This window comes from Propithecus coquereli, unplaced genomic scaffold (assembly GCF_000956105.1).
Source record: "Propithecus coquereli isolate 6110/MARCELLA unplaced genomic scaffold, Pcoq_1.0 Scaffold129, whole genome shotgun sequence".
Taxonomy (NCBI): domain Eukaryota; kingdom Metazoa; phylum Chordata; class Mammalia; order Primates; family Indriidae; genus Propithecus; species Propithecus coquereli.
The window spans coordinates 1,408,530-1,432,429 of record NW_012137080.1 but is presented as its reverse complement, the minus strand read 5'-3'; the positions used below and the strand labels follow the sequence as shown (position 1 = coordinate 1,432,429).

Sequence of the window (23,900 nt, the reverse complement as noted above, 5' to 3'; positions counted from 1 at the left end):
ACCTTGACTGGGCCCGAGTCAAGGTTATGCAATCCTGTCTATCTTAAAAGATGTTTTTATCTCTAGCGTTTGTGAACATCCTCGTGTTTTCCAAAAGGAAACATATTTTACTTGACCTTAACTAGGGGGACTTATTGCATCCTCTCTTCTCACACTTTATTCCTGTGTGTGGTGTTTTTAATAATTTTTTTTTTCAATCTTCCCAGAAAGAAGATTGGCCCATGCACAAGCTGGAATGTTCTCCCATGGTTGTTTTTGGGGAAAACTGGAATCCCTCAGAGACTGTAAGACTAACAGCAAGGATTCTGGCCAAACAGGTGAGGAAATGGGATAACGTTCAAGTGCACTTTATTTTTATTTTGCTCTTAAAGGTCAGAAAGATGAGTAACTGATCTGTCTCTCATTGAACCTCCTTAGACTCCCATTTCCTGTCATGTCCATATGGACAGGGGGTGGGAAAAGTGCTCCAGGCATAGTCTGGTTTGCTGTGTGCCCTGTGCAGTGAGCACACTGCTTACCTGAGACCACGAACACGGCCACAGCTATTCAACTCCGAGCTTTTTGTGAGACAGGTTTACGTAGGAAAACACAGCAGGAAAAACCTGACCAAAAATAATGAGAGCTTCCTGGGGAACCAGACTGGCCTGAGCAGGGTTGAGAATTTTCCCTCTTTCCTTTCTTATATAGAGAGTGCACCCCGTTCCCCTTTCTTCTGCAGTATTCTGTTCTTCTCTGTCTTTTTCTTGCCTGTTTGTAGACAGGCAAGGAATTGCATGGAACAACCAGGGTGATGGAGTATGCAAAGAAGAGAAAGAGTGGAAAAATAGAAACAGAGGAAAGGGGGGAGGGAAAGAGTAAACAAGGGGGGACAAAGAGAAGAAAGAGGTGTCCCTCATGGGGACAGATGATGCCAAGACTGACTGTTCTCACCCTTGCTTGGTCAGTCCTTCCTGATCGCATGATAATTAGACAGCTGATCTCTGAAGGCCCAAACTAAAAAGAGGATAGGAAAACACCACAGGACTTGTCCTTGTAACCCAGTGAAACAGACAGAATGGAGCTTAGAAGGCCTATGTCCATGGAGGTCTCGCTCGTCCACGTTGATAAAGAATTTGGTGGCAAGGCCTCTGGCCTGGAACTCTTTTAAAGCTGAAATTTTATCCACATGTACCATAGACCTACTAGACGTCCCCTACCTTAAAATTTTCCTGTGTCTTTGTCTAGGCCGAATGTGATTGCAATGATTAGCTCCCGATGGCTCTGCCCCCCGACCGAGTTAGGATCTAGTCCCGCGTAAACAGGAGTAGAACATTTCCGAGCTCTGAGGTCATCTTTCCAGTATGTTCAGCTTAGGTCAGGAGCCTGCTGAAATGCCACCTCGCCAGCTCAGCTTAACCAAAGCCATTCAGGGGTTGCCGGTAGAGGGAGACCGAAAAATCAGAATTGTTTTCCCTAGAGAAGGTTTTAATTTTTGGATCCTTAATAACAGCTATCTTTAAATTTATGCAGAGTAGTTGGGCTGAAAGACAGCGTGGGAGAGGATGGCATGGACTGGGTGGGGTGCCAGGGTCAGTAAGCCGTCACATTCGATCTGTACACATCTTGGGAGGACTGGTGACCAATCTGCTGGTTTATTCTTTTTTCCTCCTGCCTTATTGATGTCACTTACAGTGTTGTGTTAAGAGTTCAGAAGAAGCTGCAATACTTTCCTGAATGAAAAGCTCTCGCAGGCGAGATGACTTATTAATCTTATAGAAATGCATCCTGTGAATGGAAGATTTCTGCTCTGAAAAAGAACTATTGAAATATTTTGGCACCAGGAGGGTAGTCTGAACGCTATGATGAGTTTATTCTCGTTTCATTCAACTTTTATTATAATTACTACTACTACTAATAGTGTGTTAAATGAAAAGTTACCTGCCCATCTTTTCATCTCCATAGGAGTCGATGATTAAAAAAACAGACCATTTGTATTCCAGTAGCTTGCAAAGGATTAGGGGAGACAGGCTACCAAACTACCAAGGGGAAGCTTAACATGTTAACTAGGGAGGTGAGAGCGCCCTGCTAGACCACCTGTATCCCCAAATTGAATAGCCAGATTACAAAGACATGGCCTCAGGCCAGCTCCTGAGCTCTGCCTTTGAACTCTTGTCAACACCAAGTTTATTCATGTTCTCAAAGCCTAGCGGGTTTACTATTGTTAGCTCCTCTTGGGGTGTCTAGAACAAAGCCAGCAACACGTTTAAAGTGAATCTGGGCCCACAGATTCAACCAAAAGTGTTCTTTTTGAAACACAGAATTTGAGATCATTTTAGCCTATGCTTAAAGAAAGTGTAAAATGGATGGGGGGTTTGATTTTGTTCCTTTTTAGAAGGAGAAATAATAAATAGGATGGTTTGTCTGTAGACTCGGTCCTTTTAAGTAAGGGCCCTAGAAAGTTGTTTTCTGCTCCTGTTCTTTCCCATAACAAGCATTTTTGAGCCTACTGTGTGCACGGAAGCATCAGGGTATTTGGAACTCGGCAGATATTTTAAAAAGCTCTTTAAAAGCGTCTTTTGGATTTGGATGTTAGTGAGCCCGAATGGGGCACTCTTTGGGTAGTAGCTTTCTCTACTTCCTTGGGAATCGTCGCTCTGTCTTCATGGTGATGTCAAAGTCAAAGCACTACTGTTTACGCGGGTTGTTAAAATCTGTTATCTGTGTGATTTCTTCCCCAATTACTAGAAATTCCACCCAGAGAGAACACCTTCAGAAAAATTGTTAGCCGTGAAGGAGTTCGAATCACGTAAGTCTTTCTGAGACCAGCCGGGCAGTTCTTTCAGCCACAGGTTCAATGTGGATTAGGCAGAATTGAAGAAGGGAAGGGATCCTTTGTGCTCTTGGGAGGGCCGATGGCTTTTTAATTACCAGTTTTTATTTTGACGTGCGTACTGTTTTGAAAAATGTTTTTGTACCTTTTTGTCTGAGTTGACAGGATTATTAGGAAATAATTAGGGGAGGTGGGAGCTTACAAGATCGGTTATTGCGTCCTAAGCTATCTCCCGATGCCTCTCCTGGCATGCTGAATATTTCTGCATCTTTGCTGAATTGCAGAGCTGTGGACAGCTGGTGTCCTTACCGAAAGACGTTCCATCAGGGGCTGTCCAGTTGCTTGACCATGACGCAGATTCCAGGGCCAACTGGGGGCCCTGGACTATACTGAGGCTGGTTTGGAGTCATTGCCACTCATTCCTGACATCATAAGTGACTTCCAGTTGTCCAAGGAAGAGAAGAAAGAAAGGGCATGCTTGCTTTCCCTAGGGTTTGTCAGGTAGACAGAGGAGGAGAAGATGTTCTCTGGGGGCTTGACATGTTGGGTTTCTTTTCCCTCTCCTAGTAAGAAAAGGATGTAGCTGGAAATCCAGTTTTCTGCAGGGTAAATACTGGATTGTGTATCCACAGATCTGGAGAAGTTAGACAACGAGAAGAAGGATTTGATTCAGAGTGACATTGCTGCTCTCCATCACTTTTACTCCAAGCACTTGGAATTCCCCGACAATGATAGCCTCGTAGTACTGTTTGCACAGGTAAGGATGCCTGTGGCAGGTCACACTTAGCCTGGCCTTTCCCTCCCCAGCGCCCTCCCCCAGCACACACTCAGTGAAGATGAATGGAGCCGGAACGATGGCATCTACCTGACCACAAGGCTGTGGACCAGTTGGACCCTGTGTTGCCATAGCCTTGTTGGGTGACCTTGAGCAGATCAAGGTCCTCTCTGCACTGGCCCTCATTAATAGGTGGAGTGTAGGAAGTCACCTCTGCCTCTGTCTCACAAAGAGTTCATGAAAACAAAGGGGTTACCAGTGCCCTGGTACTCTGGCATACTTTAAGCTCTTTGCGAAGAAAAGACCATTTGAAGTTCCTACGTTAAATTTTACTTTTCTTAAACCTTCTATTCCGACAGGAAATGTCTTTCCATCTATGGTGGTTTTTTACTCCTGCACTGATAAGAGCGCTGCACTGATGAAACAGAAGTTGGAGGACCACTGAGAGGAGCCCAAGTGGGTCTAGGTGCGAGAAGCCTTTCCTGACAGTCGCTAAGAAATCTTGTTTAGAGAAGCCTTGGTTTACCAAAATCGGATATCATAAAAAAAAATTCAAGAGGCTTCTACGCAAGAGCAACTCGAGAGTGATTAAAGTATTGGAAACGAGGCCACTGGCAAAGCAAAGGCTTAGGCATCATTGGGACAAAAGAAGAAGGGTCCAGCCATGCTTTGGGGCAGGCACAGTCTTCCCATTATTGCAGGGGTGGCTCTTCGTGGCCTGACTTGCTGGACTGGATTTTTCTCTCTGTCCCTGTGAGTTTTCTTTTCCAGGTTGGGCTTTTGTTTGAGGTTGCCTTTCCCGGGGGGGAAATTCTTTTTCTTTACTTTTGTTCCTTGGTTGCAATTGGTTTTTTTCCTGGCCAGAACCTTCAGTGTCTAGATGTATAAAAGAGCTTAGGTCGATACTTCCGTGGTTTTGTCTTAGAATGGAGTGAGCATCACCTGTATACCCTCTACTCGGTAACTCTATTTGCGGAAATCTGTCCTAAGGAAATAATCAGAGGTTATGGACAGAGATTTATGTACCAGTTTTTTATTGTAGTATTCTTTAAGAAGCCAAAGGAAGGAAGGAAAGAAGGAAGGAGAAAGGAAGGAGGGGAGGGAGGAAGGGACAAAGAGGGGAGGGAAGAGGAGAAAAGGGGAAGGAGGAAAAAGGAAATATTACAAATGGCCAGCAGTAGGAGTTTGGTTAAATAAATGGTGGTATAGCCATGTGATCGAAGGTTATGTAGCTTTTGTAAGTTATATTTCAAAGACTCCCTAAGGATGTGGGAAGATGTTGATGCTATAACATTAAGTATAAAAGCAGGATGAAAAATATGTATAATATGACAATATACATATTTAACTTAAAGGTTAAGTAGAAGTTCACAATTCGTTGTCTTCCAAGTTGTGGAAAAATTTTGCTTTTTTTTCTGGGTAACATTTTGCATTTTTTACAATGAGCATTTGAAGTTCCAAAAATCTTCCAATACAGGATTTCTTAGCAACTGTCAGGAAAGTCTTCTCGCACCTAGACCCAGTTGGGCTCCTCTTGGTGGCCCTCCTTGGACCATCACAGAAGGCCTCCTCCAGGGCATCTGTGTGCACTTCCGTTTTATCCGTGCAGCACTCTTAACAGTGTAGGAGTGAAAAACCACCATGGATAGAAAGACATTTCCTGTCGGAATAGAAGGTTTAAGAAAATTATAACTTAAAAAAATACTAAATAGAAGAAAAAGGTAAAAAACACACATATAAAAAATTACACATATGCAAAAAGAAGTGAGTCTTTTGTCACTTCTACCCACTCTAATCCCCCAAGAGAACCACTGTTAATAATTTGATGAATTCCTTTATAAACTTTATGTTTATTTAGATATATTTCAATGATGTGACTGTCAGAATCAGAAAAGTATTCTATTACTTGTAAAAGAAAAAATAGGTTCAAGTTATGAGTGTTAAGGTAGAAGGAATGAAAAACCTTCCTGATTTTCATATTATAGTCTGGGTTTATACCGTACTTCCCTGAGCATCCTAAGACAGTGGGGTTGGCTGGCAGTGGAAAGTTGAAGAATTGACTTCTCTTTAATTTTTTGAAAAACTAGATACATAACGTTTTTTCTGGATTGGATGAGACATGTTATATGAGAAAGCAGAGAGATGAAATAAAGTACTCTTCACTACTAGTTATGAGAAAGGATAACTTTTCTTCTAGCAGTAATCCCTGCCAATAGGATTTCTCAATGTTGTTGTGGTAGATATGGGACCATATTTTCATAACCCAAAATCAAAGCTCTTGATCTCACAAATACAGGTGCATTAGTGGTGAAAATGGCTGAGTCTTTGAAATTTGAACTGACTCAAAAAATCCAGGATATTTGTGCACCTTAAGAAAAGTGTATCTACACACACATCTATAAATGTAGATAATTCCTTTACAAACTTTATCAAATTAGTTACCTATTCCGAGATTGTATGTGTACACACAAACACACGCACACGCTTTTCTCATATGTAAATTTGAAAAGTTTAGTATCCTCACTTAGTATTCCCAAAAAAATTCTAAAGCAAAATGGAAAGTGCTGCTGAAGCCCCATGCCACCCGCTGGTCCCACCTCTCAGCCCCCAGCTGTAAATCTGCTGTTCCAGCCTCCAAGCCCTTCCTCTGCCTGGTCCGGGGAACGCTATTGTGTGTTAACTTGTGGCCCAGCAGCAGCTGGCATTGGAAGGTGACTGCGCTTTTCTGACAGCATCAAGGTGCATTTTAATCACCGGGAACATATGCATGGTTGGGGAGCATATTTTTGGTGTGCAGCTTACATCTAGTCTAAATGCTAATTATAAGAATAGCTTTAGCAAGGCACTTACCATACGCCTGATTTGACTTGAAAAAAAGGACTGTAGCCCATGCATTTTTCTTAACATGCAAGTTCACTTTTCTTCCCTAGGGATATTTCAGAAGGGAGGGGAAGCTGGCAGGAAAATTGCTGTGCAATTTGGCTTAAACACCATCACCGCCTCCCTGAGAGGAGCAGGGAGCTCCTGGGAGCCTTAGCTTATGAAGAAACACACATGCACTCTTCCACAGTGAGAGGAGGAGGAGAAGGCACTGAAGAGACTGATGGCCACACAGTGTTGAAGCATGAAGGAGTCTGGAGCCACAGATTGGTCGGATTGGGCTTGCTGCATGCAGAGGAGGCGCTAAAAGCAAAGAAGCAAGAATCCTGTCTCCCATAGTAGTCAGGAGCTGTCTGTCCCTAGGTCCCTTTTGAAAATCGTTGCTAAATTCTCTCATTCATCCTTTCATTCTGCAAACATTTGTGGTCCTTTGTGGGTACCAGACATTGCTGAGGCATGTTAGTATCCAGTCTGAGATTATGTATAGATCATTAAGTACCTAGTAAAGTGCAGGACACAGGGCATGCTCCAGCACGTTCTGTTGAATGAATGAAAACCTTAATTTATTCGTGTCTGATGTTGGTTGATGGTCACTGGTTAATGGTTGTTGGTTAATGTCCCTATGGCGGAATTGGTCAGGGCACTTGGAGTTGGCACAAAAATTAGTATGCTAGTCTTCCACTTAGGAATGCCGAAGCCTTCAGGATTTCAAAGGCTGTGTATTGTTTTACTAACCCACAGCACCCTCCCGTTTTCCTGTTTCTGTTTTGAGTTCTCAATACTGCAAGTCAAACCCATTATGGCCCTTACTGCTGTGTGTACCAAGATCTCCAAGCCTTTGCCATCGGCCCTTTAATTTTCAGTAAAATTGCCACATTAACATTTAGTAGATCGGACCAATTTTAGAAGAAACGTGGTATAGTGTGAAGACAGCAGACTTTGCTGTCAGATGTCTAGTCCGAATTCTGACTCCTGCCACTCACTGCTTCTATGTCCTTGAACAAATCACTCAATTATTGAAGCTCCCTAAGCCTCAGTTTCCGCATCTGTAAAGTAGGTTGCTGTAAAGATGCTGGAGTGATACTGCAGATTTATGAGATGGTAAATAGGCAGGATCTAGCACAGCGCCTGGCCCGGAGTCAGTGCTCAGAGGATGCTGGTTTTACAAGGCCATCTGTTGGCCGGAATTATAGCAGTGGGGTGTCTCCAGCTGTGGAAGAGAGTAGGGTGAACCATTCAGTGTGGGTGCTTCACAGACAGAGCACTGTGGGATGAGCAGGGCTCTCAGCCTCTATTACCAACTGGCTTTGTGACCTTGGATAAATCACTGAACCTCTCTGACCTCAGTTTCATTATCTAAAAAGTAAAGAGACTGACTTTTCTTCCAGTTCTGAAATTTTAGATGCATATGAAGAACACCGACTGAATTGTCTCCCAATGGACTGGATGTTCTTTGAGGCCACAGATTTCGGCTGTTTATCTTTCTGTGCACAGAACCCAGCACACAGAGTTCTCAATAAATGTCTGTGGAAAGAATGAATTTATAGAACAGTACAGAAACTGGGCACATATAGTCCTCATTTTCAGCGTGCTTGCTCTAAGTTAGACTTCCTGAATGGTGAGAGCTGCCCTTGGTATTTTTCGATGGAACATTTTCTTTTAAAGGATGAGAAAGTGGCCAGCAGTTGGATTTGGCTGAGACATGAAAGGCAAGTTCCTAGTCCCTTAGCTCCAGGCCCTGATCCCTCTGCCTCTCCAGTGGAGAGACAGCCATCAGATTAGATGAATAAGGGTTTCATTAGTAATATTTACCTCCTCACCTTATGAGGCTTTGGAGAAAGTGATTCCTTTCTTAAAGGACAGAGGGACCCAGTGATGGGCTCAAGATCACACAACAAAGCTGTGGCGTAACCGGGATCAGATTCCAGGTATCCTGACTCCCCCATGGAAATATACAGACTTCAGTCCATGGAACTTGGGGTTCTGTGGCCTTCTTGGGCTACTGTATTTAGGTGATAGGTAGGCTACACTAAGGGGTGCTTCAGCCCTAACAATTCTGCTTTTATTTATTTACACGTGGGACTAATAAGTAAGTTGTTTCTTTAACACAGCATGCCATGGCCAAAATAAAGGGTTTAAGGCCGGGCGCGGTGGCTCACGCGTGTAATCCTAGCACTCTGGGAGGCCGAGGTGGGTGGATTGTTTGAGCTCAGGAGTTCAAAACCAGCCTGAGCAAGAGCGAGACCCCGTCTCGACTAAAAATAGAAAGAAATTAATCGGACAACTAAAAATATATAGAAAAAAATTAGTCAGGCATGGTGGCGCATGCCTGTAGTCCCGGCTACTCGGGAGGCTGAGGCAGGAGGATCACTTGAGCCCAGGAGTTTGAGGTTGCTGTGAGCTAGGATGACGCCACAGCACTCTACTCCAGGCAACACAGTGAGACTCTGTCTCAAAAAAAAAAAAAAAAAAAAAAACCCACTAAAACCAGAACATTTTCCCAGTTAATTTGTTAAAGGTCAAAATTAAAGAAATGATCTGTACCCAGAGAGAAGCTTTAGCTCATTTTTTTCCTCTCTTTCTCCCCCTTTCTCACTGCAGGTTAACTGTAATGGCTTCACAATTGAAGACGAAGAACTGTCTCATTTGGGATCAGCAATATTTCCAGAGTAGGCTGAGTTTGACTTCGTTTCTTTCCTTTTTACTTATTTAACACTAATTTGATTTTTTTTTTTCTGATTTTTAAATAACCTACTTAACTGCATGTGACAGGCATGAAACTCCAAGTGAATTAAAACAGCTTTTGAATCTGCCAGATTTCAAAATATTACCCCTACACTTGAGGATCCGAAGGTAGTAGTTAAGAGAACAGTTGCTTGTTAGGTCCTGCTAGGCAGAGAGCTCTTATTAAAGAATATTTTATAGTGTGCACAGAAGGAACAGCCCATGCCCTGCTGAGAAATTTGCTTTCTGCATCTCTGTGGTTGTGGAAATCTTTGGGTTTCTTATGCTCAAAGTGAAACATTAATTGCCAACCAAGAATTGGCCATAGGCTTGTGTAGAGAATATATGAGCTGCTTCTCCATCTGTCCTTTTTGAAAAATTCCGGAAACAGCACCATTTGGAGAGGGGATATGCTACAGTAGGGAACTAGAGAAAAATTTCGAAGAACTATAGCATTTTTCTCTCTGCTTCAGGATGACTCGAGTAATTGAACAGAGGCTAGCCACTTGACAAGTGGAGATCTTTCTAGATCTGACTTTAATAGCAAAGAATGGCTTTGCCGTTGTGTCTGTAAAGGAGTGGCTATTTCCAAAATGCTTCCGTCCCCTGAAACCAAGCCCTCACTTCATGGAGAGAGCCAAGGAACCCTTCCTGTATCCCTGTCTGAATTAATCCACGTTGCAGACTAGTTCTGTCTAGGGGGAGGTTGCTTAATGTATACTACAGGGGCCTTTGGCTTTAGATTGGAGTACACGTAGGAAACCCTTAACAAGTCGCACATTTGCCCTGAATGATGTGCAGCCTCCTGGTGTGTGTGCGTGTCGCTGCCGGGCACTGTGCATCGTGTGGGTCAGAACCAGGAGAATCTGCACAGGCCTGTGTCTCCTGAGCAGCTGTTTCAGGCTTACTTGAACCAGAAAGCCAAGAAAGTTTACTCATGTGACATTACTGTCCTCGAGGCCAGAACGGTGTCATCCGCGGTTTGAATTCGGATAGTGAGAAAAGAAGCTCTTTTTGGGAGAGGCTCTTTCAGACTTTTACCCTTGGGAAAAGGAAGAAGAAAAAGAGAAAGGGCATTGGACCCTCAGAAGAGGCTCGTATTGACACCTTCAGAACTGAAATGAACTCTGGAGTGTCTCTGTTCTCTGTATCTTAAAGACTAAAAGAAAGATTAAAAGTGGTATTGTTTGAGGTTCACCTTTTTCCGTGGTTGCCAAGAGAATTATGATACCAAGAACATGAGTTGTTTTAGGTTCTCTGCCTGAGTGCATTTTCCCCACCTCCATTAAAAAGATATCTAAAAGTCTGCCTTGAATTATTGTGAATACTTCTTCTGCAAGATGGCTCTAGAAATCTGCTTTTCTTTTAATACAGCTACCCTCTGGGTGCATTTGTTTATCAGATTTCCCAGGGCCCGATTCCCTGTGCATCCCTTGCCAGGAAGCGGGTGGGCCTTGGTGCAGGGTGGAGGTGGCCCTGCCCAAGGACAAGAGCAGGAAGTGGCTGCATGTTTGTCCGGGGCACAAGGCCAACCACACGCTTCGCTCAGGCCTCTAGCTGCCAGGAGGTGGAGGAGGGCCACTCCCCCGTGGCCACAGCAAACCCGGAGCGGCCCATCCTCACCAGGCTTCGAAACCCCTTTGCTTTTCTGTATTCTCAGAGGGACAAGCAGAAAGAGGGGTTGTGGCCTCTAAAGGGTCAGGCAGGTGACACTGGCCACCAGAGCAGTGGTACACATGGCTGTGAGTGCCCATGGCAGAGCATGAGCCCCAGTTTCCGGGCAGTTTTAATTGGGGGAAAAATCCCTTTGGGCTGAAATCATATCGGCATTGTGATTTCAAAGGCAGCATTTTCAGAGATCAAGCACTTTTTCCCTGTAGTTTAGAAATTTCTGTTCTCAGAACTTTGACCTTGATATAATCAGAAAGCTCAAAGCACCTCGCATAGGTGAATCTCTCTCTCTCTCTCCTTCTCGCTGTCCCTGAAAAGCAGACAGTGAGCAGCAGGAGCAGTAATGTCCCAATTTTCCAGATGAGGAAATTGAGGTGCAGAGAAAGGCAGGCGTCTCTGGGTCTCTCGGGGGACCACACGCCCTCCCTCTTGTAGGAAGCTGGCATTTCTCCACATCTGAAGAAAACATGTGAGAAATAATCCACTAATACAAAAAGCTGCTTGAAAATGACAATTTGTCTTTGACAGGGTACAGGGGAGTAGCAATTAGCTGGGGGCCTTGGGTTCTGAGAGCTGCATCTATCAGGAGGGAAGATCTGTAGTATTTGTTGTTGTTTTTATTGTGTGTTTTTTGTTTTGGGTTTAGGTAGCACTGTTTTGGATTGTGGATTTTGCTTTTCAATACGGTTAAAGTTTTAGATGTTCGATAGGATTATAAGTGCATGCAGAACAACCTCTTAGAACATGTTGGCCAACTATTAGATTTTTTTTTTTTTTTTTTTAACATCTTGCAAAGATCCAGTTCCTTTAACATAGCAAATTAGTAGCCAGGGAGACTAAACAGTCTGTCTACCTCATTAAGAAAACTGGGTTTTTCTCTTCTGATTGACAGTGTTGCATTGATGAATCATAGTTGTTGCCCCAATGTCATTGTGACCTACAAAGGGACGCTGGCAGAAGTAAGAGCTGTACAGGAAATCAACCCAGGAGAGGAGGTGAGTTCGTGTCACAGGTGGCTGTGACATTGGGCTTAAGACAGCTCTTTTAAAAGGCCGTGTATGCCGGGCGCGGTGGCTCACGCCTGTAATCCTAGCACTCTGGGAGGCCGAGGCGGGTGGATCGCTCAAGGTCAGGAGTTTGAGACCAGCCTGAGCAAGAGCGAGACCCCATCTCTACTAAAAAATAGAAAGAAATGATCTGGACAACTAAAAAAATATATATAGAGAGAAAATTAGCCGGGCATGGTGGCGCATGCCTGTAGTCCCAGCTACTCGGGAGGCCGAGGCAGAAGGATTGCTTGAGCCCAGGAGTTTGAGGTTGCTGTGAGCTAGGCTGATGCCACGGCACTCACTCTAGGCCGGGCAACAAAGCGAGACTCTGTCTCAAAAAAAATAAAAAAATAAAAAAAATAAAATAAAAAAATAAAAGGCCGTGTAGACACATCCACACGGTGTCGCTTGATAGTACTAGCTGTGAATGATTCCAGCGGTCAGACTACATGCGGCTTGGAGTCCCACACTTTGGGGCTCTCATTGTCACTTACCATGTCCATCTTTGGTCAGGAAGAAACAGGAAAGAATAAATTTGAGTTTAGTTCCTCACAAAGGTTTATAGAGATTGAGAGTGATAGGAGACGATCTGTGTATCCTTAGTGCTGAACAGTTGAGTGTGAGTTTTGTTTTTTTGCCTGTTCCTTTCCCTGCAAAAGATGCAGAGTGAAAGAGAACAAGCAACCCACAGTGGCTGTAGAGCAACCGACCCAAGCGGCACGACCGCCTTCATGCCGTATCAGTTCCACATCCGAACTTCAGGCTGGAGGTTACTTTGTGGGAGTGTCACACGGTGGCCACTTGTCAGTGCTGATAGGAGAAGTAGCGGCAGTCTGTGGCCCTCCTGAACTGAGGGATGTGGAGAGACCCAGGTGTTCCCTCACCTGCTCAGTGATGCTCTTCTCCTTTCCCCGTGATTCCGTCACTACCTCGTAAGACGTCTCTCCTGAAAAAGGCTGGCCTGGTGAACTGCCGTGGCGTGCCCTGTGCTCTTAAGTAAATCCCTAGTAAGACACATGAAGTTTTAGGGACTGTAATCACGCATTTCAGGTTAAATTCCAGTTTAATAATTTGTAATGCTGCTTTACGATGCATGTCTGGATATTTAAAATTGTTAGTATAATTCTCTGTGTGCTAAATGGTAAATGCTTTGATTTCTCTGGAAGGTGTTACCTAGTCCACAGCGGGACTGGGAGCCGAAGTCCAGTGCACGGGTTGGCCTTTCTACCCCTTGCTAAATGCATGAAGAGGGGGTTATCCCTCTGGGGCCGGACATCTGGGTTTCCTAACACCTAGTCTGATGTCTCTTGCTGAAAGGGACAATGGCAGTCAGTCCGAGCGTGGTCACCAGGCCCCAGAGCTCCATGGGTTGACTGGACAGAGGAGAGATTTGTCCCCTAGACTGGCTCCGTCTGGGCCATGAGCAGTGGTACTGGAGTGGCCTTTGTCGCCATCTTCTGGAACCTTCTGTGTGTTGCACTGTGTGTCTCTCAGTCCTGTCGGAGACGATCAGGCAGGCTCTCGTCCTGCTTCCCTCTGCCCTCGTGTCCTCACACATCTGAAACACGGTTACCTCGTTTGGGACAAGTCAGTGCTTTGGGGGTTCCTTGCCCTTCAGAGCGGAAGGAAGCCGTTCCCCAGGTGTCAGAGTGAGCCACGACGTGTCCGTGGGTCGGGGAGAGCTTGGCTGCCCCTGCAGCACGGAGCCCCGCGCGCGGCCCTCCCCTGCCTGCCTGGCGGTGCCCGCGGTCACTGGCACGCTGGCGGCTCTGCGAAACCCATCTGTTCAGTCAGACGTTTGCCTGATTGTGTGGGACGAGCAGCCATGCCGTCCCCGTGAGTGAGATAATGGACATCTAAATGCTGGCCTCCTCCATATGCTCCCAGTCTTGGTTACAGACCCCGCTAGGAAAAGGCAAGGACGGGAGGACCCCTGGCGCCAGAGGTGAGCCTGCCCAAGTCCCCAGCCCTGCGGAATCAGGAGCTGCCCCCCGGGTCAAAGCATCTGAGCCATTCCGGGTTGTGAAATAAAAGAGGCTAAACAAAGGCCAGGCAGAGACAGCACAGGCCCGACCCTGAGGATGAGGGGGCCTTTGCTTTTGTATCGGAGACCAAGGCATCTACCGCTGGGACAAATCCCCAGCTTGCTGTCTGGGCGGGGGAAGGAGGTAGGGATCCTTTCAACCCCCCAGGTTCCCGTTTCAGGGACTCCTTGATTCCGTAGGCTCTTTCTCTTCACCACGAGGAGGTGGACAACATTTGGTGGCTGCTCAGTTTAGGAATTCAGTGCGTTAAAGCAAACAGCGCAGTCCTCAGCTGTGGCCCCCCTTACCCTCCATCCCTGCAAGGGGACCGGCACAGGTGATTGCAGAGCCACAGCATGATAAGAATCAAGCTTACCTGCAGCAGACTGAAGCTTCACCTTTTTGGACCCCGTAGGTTTTCACCAGCTACATTGATCTCCTGTACCCGACAGAAGATAGGAACGACCGGTTAAGAGATTCTTACTTCTTTACCTGTGAGTGCCAGGAGTGTACCACCAAAGACAAGGTAAGGTCACTGATCTGGCAGGGACACCGACTGCACGCTGATCTCAGGACCCCTCTGCTGAATGAGCTTCTCTGTCTGACGTGGGCTGTCTTCCCGTATGATATTTTTAACCCTTTAAACCCGCCATGCAAAGACAGCCAGAAGGAATCCAGTTTGACCAGGTCTCTGTTCAAACCTGCTGCCGGGAGCCCGTGAACACATTCCCATTGCACTGTACAAATACGAGAAGGATCTGCCAGATTACTGTTTCTTGAAAAGAAATGGCTGCTCAAAAAAAAAGGAGAAGGAAAAAGAATTTAAAGAATTTTCAGGCTTTCTAACTTGTTCACCAGAATATGTAGGTGTTTCCTTGGCATTGCCCAAATTGTTGTTTTGGCAATGCCACCCTCCTCGTTCTATCCTCTTGATTCACAGGTGTGTGAATATGTATATCTGCCCATAGCAAACACATTCTGAGTAAGGATTGTCTAGAAAATTAATGTAATTGTTTTTGTTTCTATAAAAAGGCAGTGGAGTATTGAATTTCTTTTAGATCCTTTGGCTGATTTCCTTTCATTCTTCTGTAACCTTAGCAAGGGCAAGCCTGTCCCTCTGCATGGGAATATGTGTTGTTTAAGAGGTTTTCCCATCACTGTGGTTTCCACGGGAGGTAACTTCTTACACTTGTGGACATTTCCTTCAGGATAAGGCCAAGGTGGAAATCCGAAAGCTCAACGATCCCCCAAAGGCAGAAGCCATCCGTGACATGGTCAGATACGCACGCAATGTCATTGAGGAGTTCCGGAGGGCCAAGCACTATAAATATATCCTTTACAACTGTTCGGGCAGTTTATCAGTCCCTCGCCAACAAGGCATGGTGGGAAGTGGGGAAGAGGAGCAGGAGAGAGATGGGTTTAAGATTCCGAATATTGAAGGAAGAATGTCTCTGGTAAATGTATGAAGACATTGACCCCCCATGATGTGGTATCAACGCTGTCAAAAGTGGTATGATGTTGTTCTTGTTTCTCCTTATTTGACTGGTTTGGCTGGGAGCTCCATGTGGTGGAAAGCTGAGAACAGAACCTTGACGGCCCTTATGTGTTGGGTATTTTACTTTGGGCAAGGCACAGTGCCAAGAGCCTTGCTTGTTTCAACTCTTTTTCACAAGGACACGCTGAGTGGGGACTGTTGTCATTCTCATGTAGCAGATGAGGAAACAGGCTCGTTGATGTCCAGTAATTTGAAACCCACAGGACACAGCTGATGGTGGCAGATCTAGGATTTTGCCCAAGCTCTGCTGTCAGAATCCATGTTCTTATCACCACATGGTAGCATTGTCTTGGGAGCTGAAAAGGGGTTTGATTTGAACCCTAAAGGGTAGAACTTTAAACCAGTGAGAGGAAATTAGAGAAAGGCACGTTGCTTCTCAACATAAGAAGGAACTTTACCATAGTAGGAGCTGTGCTCAGAGTTCCAGCTTGGGTGAGGATTTGGGTTTAATTAGAAGACCGAGGATTTGTGATTCTAATCCAGTGTTTATTTACATCAGAACTGCAGGTGTGTACATTTTTTAGTTTTATTTAGCAGTTGAGATCATCAGGTTTTCCCAGTTTGTTTCTTCGACAAAAATGTCATTCCTTTCACTTTTGCTTGGCTTTCTGAAATTTACTTTTTCAGGGGGTGAGGGTGTGAGCGGAGTGGACAGAATAACCCCTTGAGCCCTGTCTGGGGACGTCTCCAGGCAGCCTGGGCCCCATCAGTCATTTCCTTGACTCTGCAGCACCCCCTAGTGAGCTGCTGGAGATCTGCGAGCTCAGCCAGGAGAAGATGAGCTCCGTGTTTGAGGACAGTAACGTGTACATGTTGCACATGATGTACCAGGCCATGGGTGTCTGCCTGTACATGCAGGACTGGGAAGGAGCCCTGCGATACGGACAGAAAATCATTAAGCCCTACAGGTGATTGCAATGGCTGTTCTGATCATCCTAGCACAGGATGGAATTTGGTAGTTCGGAATCCATACAGTAGCTGCGCTGTCGTCTTCCTGCCCCGTGTTGCAACATGCCTAGAACAGCTGCCTCTTCTCTGCGCTTGCATCTGGAGGTACAGGTACAGGCACAGGCACGGGGCACCGCTCTACTGAGTCAGGCCTGTTCTCTCCACTGTCCCGAGGAGGCAGGTTCAGGTTATGCTGGGGGTTCTGGGGCAAGCTCCCTCCCAGGTCCCACCCAGGGCCCATATCCACAGTAGTTAATTCAGGCTAGTATTAGAAAGCCACCACTCTGCTTCTTTCCCCACCCTCTTTTCCAAGTCAGATGGCACCTATGATCGGTAAGTGGTCATCTCAGAAACTCTGCTTTTCCTCATTACTCTCACCATCCCCTTCTTTTGCTTGTTCAGTTGCAGCCCCAGTTTGCAAATGGGGAAACTGGGGCCAGTGTTGATCTGATGTCCTCCCACCCCAGGTTTGAAAAAAACAAGTTGATACTTAATTCGTAGTAATAATGAGTATTAGCTGCGGGCAAGTGTTCTGACTGAGAAGGTTATTAAACTTTCAGGTGGTGACAGAAGAAAGTTGCGATGTCTTCTGGCTCTGACTAGCCACGTCAGGGCTGGGATGGTCTAGATCAGATCACTGGGGCACTTGTCAAAGGCATTGGCTTTATGCATTTATAGGGTCTGCCCAAGACCAAGTGGACCAGTAGATAAGAATCTCTGGGCATTAGATCCGGAAATGCCTGCGTTCCAGAAGTACCCCAGGTGTTCCTTATGAGTTTGAGAAGCCCTCGGTGCCCCTTCAGGTTCTGAGTTCGGGGACTGTGAAGTTCGTCTGGTCTGAATGTCCACGGCCCAGTCCACCCTCCACTTACCCCACTGTGCCCTGATTCACCAGCAGGGGGAGCCCAAGGGGAAGCCAGCTCCTCGCACCTGCACTTAGAAACAGAATTTGTTAATTTGGAGATAATCTCCAAGCCTTCCCTTCCTCCTGGAGTGGGTGAGGAGGTCCTCTGGTCTCATGCACACTCCCCTGCGTGAGATCTGTAGGGAGACAGACAGACAGACAGACGGCATTCCAGCCTTGTGCGGGTTCTCCCAGCAGGGCCGTGCTGTGCTGGAGCCTTCCTGAGCTGAGGGAGCCCCTCCAGGAGGCCCAGCCCTGGCCTGCTGTGGGCTGGTCCCAGGGCGTCTCCCGGGCAGCATGCGGCCTCCTGCCCAGGAATACGGCCCAGCACGTGGCTCCTTCGGACTGACTTTCAGGATAGACAGGGTGGAGCAGCCCAGCATGTAAACAGCCGCCTCCTACACAAACAAACACACGCGCTTGCTCGCCCGGGAGCTGCTGCTTGGGCCTGTTCTTGGGAACATGGCTCTTGCCCAGGCAATCCCCATCCGTCAGCCTTCACTTGAAACCAGGGAGAGAACACCTGCCGGACAACAGAGAAAGAATGTCTCGAAGAAATAGACGTTCTTCAGAGAGCTTATCATTCTGCTAAACCAACTCATATCATAGGGTGTGACAGAAAGCGGGGGTCTTAGAACACATTGGGGGGTGTGTGTGTGTGTGTGTGAGTGTGTAAAAGTGCACTGTCTTTCTACTGCGCGGTGATGGGCCTAATCGCTGCGCTCACAAGTGGGGCATTTACTTTAAAAGGTGTTTGTTTTCCCAGGGCCTTGCTTTGCGTACTCCTGAAATAGAAAAATCCAGACCGGACTGAATGTTGTATTTACAAATGTCTTTGTGCAGGATTCCTCCTGCGGTTTTTTAGAAACGCACAAACTGCGCAATAATGAGCAGTGTCTGGTGACCGGGCGGTGTTGAGCCGTCCACACGCTCCACCCAGCACGCTGCCTGCTGCCGTGGGGACGTGGGCCACGCGCTGGGCAGCCCAGGCTCACTGCAGCCAGCCTGCGGGAATGCTCGGCACCTGTGCCAAGGTGGCCTGTGGTCTCTTCTCTTCCTCCACAGTAAGCATTATCCTCTGTACTCGCTCAACGTGGCCTCCATGTGGCTGAAGCTGGGAAGACTGTACATGGGCCTGGAGCACAAAGCCGCAGGAGAGAAGGCCCTGAAGAAGGTAGGTCTGTGGCTCGAGGGTAGGGTCCCAGTGGCTGGACGGCCTCCTCAGCTCACCTCCTTCAGGCCCAGTAGGCTGGATGGCCGAAGTAGTGGAGGGTGACCAGCTGTCACCCACCCTGTGGCCATAGGAGCGGCAGGGGGTGGGTTCAGCAGTGGGGGGAGTGAGTAGTTGAGCCTACGCCCTGCTTGCGTCCAGGCCCCACTGTAGGGACAGGGGCGTGCACAGCAGCGGGGCTGGCCGGGGAGAAGGGGACACTGCCCCTCGCCTCACGAAGCCATGGAAGTGGATGGAGGCCACTGGCGAGCGATTCTCCCACTGGCCCTTTTTAGGATACAGAATTACGACGCCCGATTGTGGTGAAATCAAGCAAGTTGGGTATCGAGAGTTGCTCAATGTTAGGATCGTGCATTTGCTGCTTCCAGAGTGCACTTAATCATCAGCGCAGTTCATGGAGTGCCAGTTACAGCTAAGACCCTCTTGTCTCTTTTTCAATTCTCACGAAAATGAGGTAGGCTTTGGGGATGAAGAAAGCGAGGTGCGAGCAGGTTAATTAAGTGAGTAACGAGCCCAGGGTACGTGGTGGCGCCTTTGTGCTTCTGCAGTGAAAGCTTCGGCTCCTCCACGTGTGCTGTGAGCAAACTCGGGGAGCCGGGCCCCTGGGCAACACTTGCCCTCGGTGTGTGAGGGCTGCCCTGCGCTGCCAGCAGGCCGGGGGCCGGGCCACGACCGTCGCATTTTGCAGTAGAGCAGAACCGTCATCCTGAGTGTCGATTCTCACTGTTCTTTATGTGGAAGTTGACAGTTAATCCAGTGTCATTTGGGGGACAGTCCTGTTTGTAAATGTTGGGGCCATGGACGCGGCCTGCAGGCCTAATCCTCCACATTCTCTGAAGCGTCCCGACAGATTGTTCGGGAAGGTGGTTTAAGGCCCCACATCCCAAATAGAAGGCTCAGGGCCCAGCCAGGCTGGAAGTGAGAGCACAGCAACACTTTGTTTTACACCACGGCGTCTGTCTTCTAAGATAACATTACCTATTGTCTTAGGTTGGAGGGAAGAGTAGCCAGTTAAGTCACAATTGTAAACTGCTGGCAGGTAATTAAACAACAGATCAGTGAAGGCTGGAGCAGATCTGAGCAAGGAACATGAGTCTTGACGTCCACGCAGAGGGCGAGGGCAGGTGTCTGAACCTTAGTGGAGGTGTGCGCTGTTGCTTGGCCTGCCTTCTATTAGTTTGAAATCTAGGAGTAAAATATATAATGGCAAGGAAAGCCTGTCATAGTCACAGGTCATCAGAAACTCTGTTTGGGAAGCAACTTAAATTTTCCTGTCAGTGAGTAATACAGTTGAATCAAAAAGAACAAATACCTCCTTATAGATCAGATTTGATATATACTTCCTATATGCCATGCAGTATTTGAAACACTGCATTAACAACCCTGAGAAGTATTATTTCAATTTACAGAGGGGGGGAAAATGAGGCACAGAGTGGTTAAGTAAATTGCCTAAGGTCACACAGCTAAGAATGATTGAGCCACTGGAAATGCAATCATTTTATATTGCCTCCCGATAAAGAACCCTTATTAAGTATGTTCTCTCTAGCATCCCCCAATGAAACCTGCACCTGCCTTTAAGTTTTTTAGAATATGTATTAAAAGGAAAGAATGACCAGCAAGAGCAATAGCAAGACCCCGTCTCTACAAAAAATACAAAAACTAGCTGGGTGTGGTGGCGCATGCCTGTGGTCTCAGCTACTAGGAGGCTGAGGCAGGAGGATTGCTTGAGCCCAGGAGTTTGAGGTTGCTGTGAGCTAGGCTGACGCCACTGTACTCTAGCCCGGGCAACAGAGCGAGACTCTGTCTCAAAAAAAAAAAAAAACAAAACAAAACAAAAAAGAAAGAATGCACGTTTTGAACAGGAAAAATGGTTTAGCTGTGTCTTACAGATTAGTACTGTAAACTAAAATCAAGCTAGATTTGATGTAAAATTCACTACGGACTTTTCTTTTCCAGTATTACCTGTTTTCTTGGTTGATTATAGTCAAATTTGTCCTCAAAGCATTTTTGACTGAAACATCTAGAACCCTGGGGCAAAAGGATGTCATGAAGTCAGTTTGTCTACATCATCCCTCCAGCTACTACCTGGGCATTTTCACAGAATTTTTTATTCACCAATAGAGACTGGGTGACTAGTTGGTTACCAGATAATCTTGCCTCCTTTTTTTTTAAAAGCCAGATTACGGAGAAGAACACAGGCTTTAAAAGCCAGTTTGCATCCTGTGCCTTAAAGCAGAGAGGCTGAACTTGAACGAAAGCAGGGTGGAGGTGTGCGGGGTCACCTTCCAGGTGCTCATCCTTTCCCTGTCTCTCTCTTTCCTAGGCCATTGCAATCATGGAAGTAGCTCACGGCAAAGACCACCCATATATCTCTGAGATCAAACAGGAAATTGAAAGCCACTGAAACTATGCATCATTTTAGTTTTCATTTAAATACTTAGCAGAAACCTTAAAGCATTTGACTATTTCAAATCGTGCACATCACCCCAGCATTTCTGTAAAATAATCGGAATGAAGACACTTGTTGCACTTAAACCTTGCACATGCCATACTTTGAGGTTGGTCTTAATCTTGAACGTTTTAATATCAAATTAATTTTGAACGCTTTTGTTTTCCTAAGAGATAATGGCATGGTTTCATATGTAATATACTTTGGACAGATAAGAGTTTTAAAGATGCAATTATTTTTCCCTTCATGCCTCTTGTAATGTTCTGAACAATCTTGAATGATGAAAGGGAATAAAAGAGATAACAGTGTTTGAGGCTCGTGTCTTCTTTTGTCTGTGGGGAGGATTTCTAAGTGGTAGGAGAGCCCCGTCTTGGCGTGCACGCGACACCTGTTTTCCATGATGCACTGAGCCCAGGTTTCCTCCCTGGGAGTGGGGTCAGGCAGCCTCTTTATTCTACGTTTGCTTTCATGAGACAGTGCCCATGTAGGAGGAAAATGGGGAGAAAGGGGAAAGGTGCAAGATGGAAAGAAAAGTCTCGGTGGTGGAGAACATTCACGGGACCTGAGTGCCCCTCCTGGGCGGGAGAATGTTTCCAGTCTTCTCTCTGGTACCTGGTGTCCCGTCAGGGTATAAAGGTGCTTCGTGCGTGCTTTGCTTTCTTGGCTTTTTTCCCCCATCCCTCTGAAAGCAGAACTTTCCATCTCTCATTCTGTTGATTATTCTGTGTAGTACTCTCCTTTTTTGGGAAGACTCCAGGGTAAGCTTGAGAAGGAAAAAATTTTTTCCTTACCAACCAACCCTGTGTTGTTGAACAAACACTGATCTCTACCCACACAGGCAGCAGGAATCCGGCTTTCTGCAACCTCGCAGCCCGCATGGCGGCAACCTGGGGGATTGTTTGTTAGCAACCGCTGCACAGAAGGACCGGGCACGCGCTCCTGAGCGCAGGGATGTTTCTCTTAGGAAAGTGTCTTGTCGTCCAAAAGAGGAACTTCCCCATTGGTTAACAAGTAAAGCCTGTTGGAGTTTACACGTCAATCAACATGATCTGAAAACAGCTACAATAGCTGTAAACCTGGTGTTTGCCTCCCTTTCTCATCTATACACACGTGCGCACGCGTGCACACACACCCCTCTGACACAGTTTTCTGCACACTGGGATTTAGCAGGTAGAGCGCATTCTCTTGTCCAGTGAGACACTGATTGAACATCGACTACTGAATATGCAAATGCTCTTCGTGCATAGGGAAGAGTAAGGCATGGTCCTGGGTGAGGGGAGCTTAGTGTTTTAAGAATGCTAATTTACTGTATATTTTGTGACTATGCCTAAAATAAGTTTAGCCCATCATTTCTACAGGTTCTATAAAATGTATGAAAGAAATACTTGCTCAGTAATTTCAAGTAATACAAACGCGTATGTAAAAACGGAGCTGTTCTTTCTTCTTCACTGCCCTACTCCACATGGTAAAGCACTGTAAAGAGATTTCTTTGTGTGGTCCCAGTGTTTTCCATGCCTGTGTGATGTATTAGTACCTATGCAAACAGATTTAGAAAAACAAAGGCAGAATGGTAGCGACATACGATTTTGTCATCTGCTTCTCTGACTAAACAATGTGGATCTCGTTTCATTCCAGCACTTACAGATTAGCCTCTTTCTTTTCGGAGGCAGAATATTGCCTGGAAAACACTTTACTTTCTATTACAGGCTTATTATAATACAAAGAATACAAATGAACAGGCAGATGAAGAGGTACAGCAGGTGAGCCCAGGTGAGGTCGGAAGGATCTGGAGCGCAGGAGCTTCTGTTCCCATGGAGTTGCGGGGTTCCACTCTCCTTGCATGTGGATGTGTTCACCAACTCACAAGGTCTCCAAACCCCATTGTTGTTTTGTTTTGCTTTGTTATTTCTAGAGACAGGGTCTCGCTATGATGCCCAGCCTGGACCTGAACTCCTGAGTTCAAGCGAGCCTCCTGCCTCAGCCTCCCAAGTCCCAAATCGCTGGGACTACAGGCATGCACGCCACCACACCCATCTTTGAAACTCATTGTTAAGGAGTTTTTATGGAGGTCCCATTACTTAAGCCATCATTGATTAAATCATTTATCGTTGGTGATAACTCAGTTTCCAGGCCCTCTTCCTTCCCCCAGAGGTTGGGGGTGGGGTTGAGAGTTCTAGGCTTCTAATCAAAGGTTGGTCCGTCTGCAGACCAACCCCCATCCTGAAGCTGTCTAGGCCCCTGCCAACACTTGCCTCCTTAGAACAAAGGAGGCTTCCATCACCCTTATTACAAAATTCCAAGGGTTTTAGGAGCTGTATGCCAGGAACTGGGGACAAAGACCAAATACCTTTCTATGACACCACAATGACCACTGCCCATTTTGCTATTTGTTCATGTTTTTCATCATAATCTATGAGCTAGATGGATATTGGGGTATAAAGCTCTTTGTCATGTATTGAAAATACTTTTTACTCTGGTTGTCCATTAACTTTACTGTTTATGACACTTGCTACACAAATGCAGATTGTTTTCATCTTTAAATGAAGAAATAAAACTTTTTAAGTCTTTGATCTGGAATTGTTTAATAAGGTATTCCATTGTACTCTAATAACTTTAATTTTCAAAATTGCTAGCCATTTATGCTAGCATCGTTTACTGAATGATTTATTTTCCCTGGCTGATTTGAAATAGTGCTGTTATCATTCCCCTAATTCTTTGGTTTATTTCTGCATATTTCATGCCATTGAGCTGTCTATTCTCGTGCCAGCAAAATACTCCTTTAACTATTGTTGCATTGCAAAACTTTTATCGTACACTAGGGCTGATGCTTCTGTGTTCCCTTGAATTTTTCTGACCATCCTTCCATGTTTAACCACCCAAA

General features: G+C 46.1%; 1 protein-coding gene across 1 annotated transcript in view; it reads left to right on the top strand.

The window, feature by feature from the left end:
* The window catches only part of SMYD2 (SET and MYND domain containing 2), a 30,195-nt gene extending 8,866 nt beyond the window's left edge, over window positions 1-21,329 (top strand). The window contains exons 3-12 of the mRNA XM_012638320.1: window positions 207-317; window positions 2,725-2,785; window positions 3,442-3,566; window positions 9,066-9,133; window positions 11,752-11,854; window positions 14,348-14,458; window positions 15,141-15,261; window positions 16,221-16,395; window positions 18,405-18,513; window positions 20,894-21,329. Coding sequence (XP_012493774.1) covers window positions 207-317; window positions 2,725-2,785; window positions 3,442-3,566; window positions 9,066-9,133; window positions 11,752-11,854; window positions 14,348-14,458; window positions 15,141-15,261; window positions 16,221-16,395; window positions 18,405-18,513; window positions 20,894-20,974 — 1,065 coding nt within the window. The 3' untranslated portion in view covers window positions 20,975-21,329. The remainder of the gene's footprint in view (window positions 1-206; window positions 318-2,724; window positions 2,786-3,441; window positions 3,567-9,065; window positions 9,134-11,751; window positions 11,855-14,347; window positions 14,459-15,140; window positions 15,262-16,220; window positions 16,396-18,404; window positions 18,514-20,893) is intronic.
* The last annotated feature ends 2,571 nt before the right edge of the window (window positions 21,330-23,900 follow it).